The sequence below is a fragment of the Sinocyclocheilus rhinocerous genome, unplaced genomic scaffold (assembly GCF_001515625.1).
Source record: "Sinocyclocheilus rhinocerous isolate Xijiao unplaced genomic scaffold, SAMN03320098_v1.1 scaffold5520, whole genome shotgun sequence".
NCBI classification, from domain to species: domain Eukaryota; kingdom Metazoa; phylum Chordata; class Actinopteri; order Cypriniformes; family Cyprinidae; genus Sinocyclocheilus; species Sinocyclocheilus rhinocerous.
Window position 1 is genome coordinate 61,415 of NW_015636164.1, and position 4,386 is coordinate 65,800.

General features: G+C 33.9%; 1 protein-coding gene across 1 annotated transcript in view; it reads right to left on the bottom strand.

The window, feature by feature from the left end:
• The window catches only part of LOC107747702 (nck-associated protein 1-like), a 31,125-nt gene that overhangs the window by 20,418 nt on the left and 6,321 nt on the right, over window positions 1–4,386 (bottom strand). Inside the window, exons 6-9 of the mRNA XM_016562302.1 lie at window positions 2,206–2,338; window positions 2,023–2,104; window positions 1,572–1,630; window positions 599–744 (exon numbers count right to left, since the gene is read on the bottom strand). Coding sequence (XP_016417788.1) covers window positions 599–744; window positions 1,572–1,630; window positions 2,023–2,104; window positions 2,206–2,338 — 420 coding nt within the window. The remainder of the gene's footprint in view (window positions 1–598; window positions 745–1,571; window positions 1,631–2,022; window positions 2,105–2,205; window positions 2,339–4,386) is intronic.

Genomic DNA, 4,386 nt, shown 5'->3' on the forward strand with positions numbered 1-4,386 from the left:
GAAGAGAAGATGAGTCGTTTTGAGGGGGAGGGGAGGTTAACGTTTTTGATTAAAGATTATGAGGGTACATTAATTTAAAAAAAAATAATGAAGTGCACGGTTAAATTATTTATAATAAACACTACAGTATTCCATTAAAAAATAAGAATTTTCCATTTTGATTTCATGGTGACTTTAATGTGAGCATTATCAGTAAATCACACGCAGAATGATCCTCCTCCCATCTGAGCTTTAATGGAAATGAGCTCTAATGCTAATTTGCCCTGTTTAGTAAATCTGGCCCTTGAAATGTAGAGTGTGGGTCATATGGAAACTGTTATGATAATTAGATGTGCTTTTTGTAATTTTGGAGACTGACAGACCCCCCCCACCCACCAACTATAAAAAACATTAATATTTTATAGTAAAGAGCAGCCAGGATAATTTCTTTATACACAACAAAAAAAAAATCTAATTCAGCACAACTAACAAATTGTAGAATTTGTTATTTTTATTGTCATATTTATTTTTAACGTGTGGATGATCCTTACACCACAAAACACAAATGTACATCTGTATTAATGTCACAGCTTCACTCAATGACTCAGAAGTGACTCACCAGAGGATAGAGAGATCAGCCGTCTCACAGAGGAGTTCATTCACATTGTCCATCATCCTAGTGTGAAACTGGGCCATGTTCATGACCTTGGCAAGCTCAGGGTAGTCCTTGAGTGCCAGAGGAGCTTTACTAATGCTGGTGTAAGCCTGAAGAATGCAAAAACATTGGGTCATAAGATCTGTAATGGTTGGCATAACTATTGATGGATTATTGTGATTGCATCTTAGAGATATAATGGATAATTTAGTCTGGTTGAGTGTGTACTTCTTGCATTTATTCATTTGGCAGACATGTTTATACAAAATATGGCTGCAAGTAAAGATTATTTTGCTAATTGATTAACTGGCTGATTATTTCTTCGAATAATCAGATGTAATCGTCTTTATTTTACTGAAAAGAACACCGACAAATTATTCCATCCTACCTAATGTTGTCCTCCAAGTGTGCAAATTGAAAGCCATGAAAACAAACATAGTGAATGTATCTATGTATTCTATGTTATACATTATGTGCAAAATTGAAAGAAAGACTAAGTTTTAAAGAAAAATTACTTTAAATTGCTAAATAAATTGCTATAATAATAATAATAAAGAACACAAAACCACATTTTTCTAGCTGGGTTAAAAACTAGCCCTGTTGGGTTTCCCAGTGGGTGATATAGGTAAATTTGATGTGCTGTAATTAAATAAAGAAACATGGTTCAAGATGTAGCAGTAACGATAAAGATGTTTTAAAAAATCTGAAAAAATGGTAGTGAGGTAAGCATTTTCCTACTGTATTCTGTGAGATCTTATTGATTAGATGAACAAGCTCCCCTCATATTTTCATATAAAAAGTATTCAGGACATTTCAACTTCAGCCACAGTAAATGAATGAAAGTGTGTGTCCAAAGGTCTTCCTACAGAATTTCATTTTTGCCTGTTTTCCTTTCTTATTTAGGCTTCAAATGAATTCAGTTTTGCTTGAGCCATACCTGCAGTCTTAACCAGTCCAGTCTGAATGGTTTCAGGTCAAACTCTTCTCCTGCATCCACTGCAAAAAAAGATCATTAAGTATTAAGTATTAAGAAAGCAAATAAATCTGTATGTAACTATTGTATTTGAATTCATGCTACACATTTTTATCAAAGACGCTGCAAGATGACAGTTGAGCAATATTTACTTCAATCATATCATATCTATTTCTCAGATATGAAGTGCACCTTAAACCACACATACAAACAAACCACAATACTATTTACAAAATATACTTTTTCCAGAGACCAGCTGCACAAAGCTAATAGAACAAACTCTAATTTCAGAGTTTACAAACCCAAACAAATCCAACCCAATTAAGCAGTCACAACACTCGCTAAAAACACTGTTCTGCCGCTACCTATGCGCAGAGTATACAGCTTGTTTAGAGAAATCAGAAAGAGAACTCACAGTGCTTGAGACTCATTGCAGACAGAGTTGAGACAAATGATGACATAAGAACTGATTCTTCCTCCGGACAGACGTACATTCCCTGAAATGAGAAGATAGAAAATAAAGCAAAATGGCAAACCTTCTTATAGCAATGCAGAACATTTTTTGTGCTTCAGTGAGCGGTGCCATGTGCCAGAGTACCTGCACGGTGTCATTCAGCGCTAGAGCATCATACTGTGACAAGTACTGAAGATGGTAGCGTTGTATAACATATCTGTGTTGAGCCAATAGAGTGCGCAGCTTTTCCATGTAGTAGAGGAGCTCTGCCATCTGGCTGTACAAAAAAAACATTTAACATATGAACATATGAAAGGTTCATGTGATGGTGCATTTCACACAAAAAAAAGAAAAAGAAAAAGAAAGTAAAAGAAAAAAAACAAACTACATTTTTGTCTGATCACAGCTCTCACTCTCTAACAGCCCCAGTCAGACTACCAGTGCACTATACTTTCACTTTTTAACATTTATTTTTGGTTTTTGCCATTTTCTTTATTTAAATCAAATATAGCGTATAATAATTATAGGTGAGCAAAGTAGGACAGAAAGGTGAGTGGTTTTGGCAGAAAGCGACAGCAGCAACCTTCTCACAGTTCTCAAATGCTTTTTTTTTTTTTTTTTGGGTCCAGGGAAATGAAACAAACCGACATTATAAATAGTAGCTGTAGAAAGAAACATTTAATTTGATCCAACATAAAATTTATTAAAACATTTATTAAACTTAAACGTTTAGGCTAACATAAACTATGGAACATAAAATAAGATAATTTGAGAAAAAAAAAAATTTCCTTTCAAGCAATGGAAGTCATTGGTAACCAAAACAGCTTTGTTACCAACAGTCTTCAAAGTACCTTATTTTATGTTCCACAGAAGAAAGTAGCCTAAGTCATTCAGGTTTGAGTAAATGATGACATAATTAACATTTTTGGGTGAACTATTCCTTTAAAGGTTTTTTTTTTTTCTTTCTTCATTTTTTCCTTTTTTTTTTTTTTTAATAAAATGATATTTTAAATAAGAACCTAAAAATGCCAGCAGGTGGCAGTAAATGTCTTTATGAGTCATTCATACATTCAAACGGCTGATTCATTCAGGAATGAAGTACGGCTCTCTCTCTTTATAAATGGGGCTTTGAATAATTGATTCACACGATTCCTTCAAAACGAGGATTCATTCAGAAACTAAACACCGCTGTGTTGCTCACAGATGCACAACAGTTCTGCTGTGGCTTTATAGGTAATATTTTTGTTGACAAAACTAAGCAAAAACAGACAATATTCTGTTTAAAATATAACACAATATTAACTTCTTATTTACTGTACTGTTGTATAAAATCACATTTGCACTCGGGACAAACAGCACTCATGTGATATTGCTCTCGCTGCTTTATCTCGCTGTGATATCGCTTGTCATGTGATAACAAAAAAAAAAGAAAACAAAATGAGACAAAAACTCATACAGGAGCATTTTTGCCCCAATATCTTGAATTTTGAGGCATAATTGCGTTTATGGAGTTGTTGCCCTGCATCATATTTGTCAACAGTCAACTGTATAATGCAAAATGACGTACACTGTGACGTACAGTGACGTACACTGGCCCCGTCCCCAGACCTGTCTGTACGTCGTGCAGACAGGTCTGGGGGCAGGGCCAGTGCGTTAACTGCGTTAAAATATTTTAATCGCGTTATTTTTTCATAACTAATTAATTAAGTTAACGCGTTAAACTCACAGCCCTGATTTAGATTGATGGATATAAATAATCAAAATGCTTGTGAAAGAGTATAATTGTCCTACAAGAATAGTGAACGTTTTGCATCTAGTCTTCAAGAAAAACTATTATCTGTCTCTGACTGCATAAATCTGCTCAGTAAAACCCTCAGGTTTGGCTGTGTGAAAATTAAATGAATTTTCAGAATGTAATACAATGCAGAGTTGAATTAAACTGAACATTAATGGGAGCAAAAAAGAGTGATAAAACAATGTCCTGGTTATGAGAATCCACTACAAGACATTGAATATAAGTCAGTTGTTTATGTTGCTTAAATGTAAGTTTGTGTAGATTCATGTTTAGACAATGACTATCAGAATACATAAAGATACATAAACATATACAAAAAGAAACATAGCCAGGAAAAGCCACATTTACATTTCCTATATTTTTGGAAATGATCAACTGGGCAAATGCTCTGACATCACATTATCTGAAAGAAAAGCCATTTACAACATCTGAATCCATAAACTGGAGTTTATACACACACACACACACACACACACACATATATATATATATATATATATATATATATATATATACATATATAAATCGAT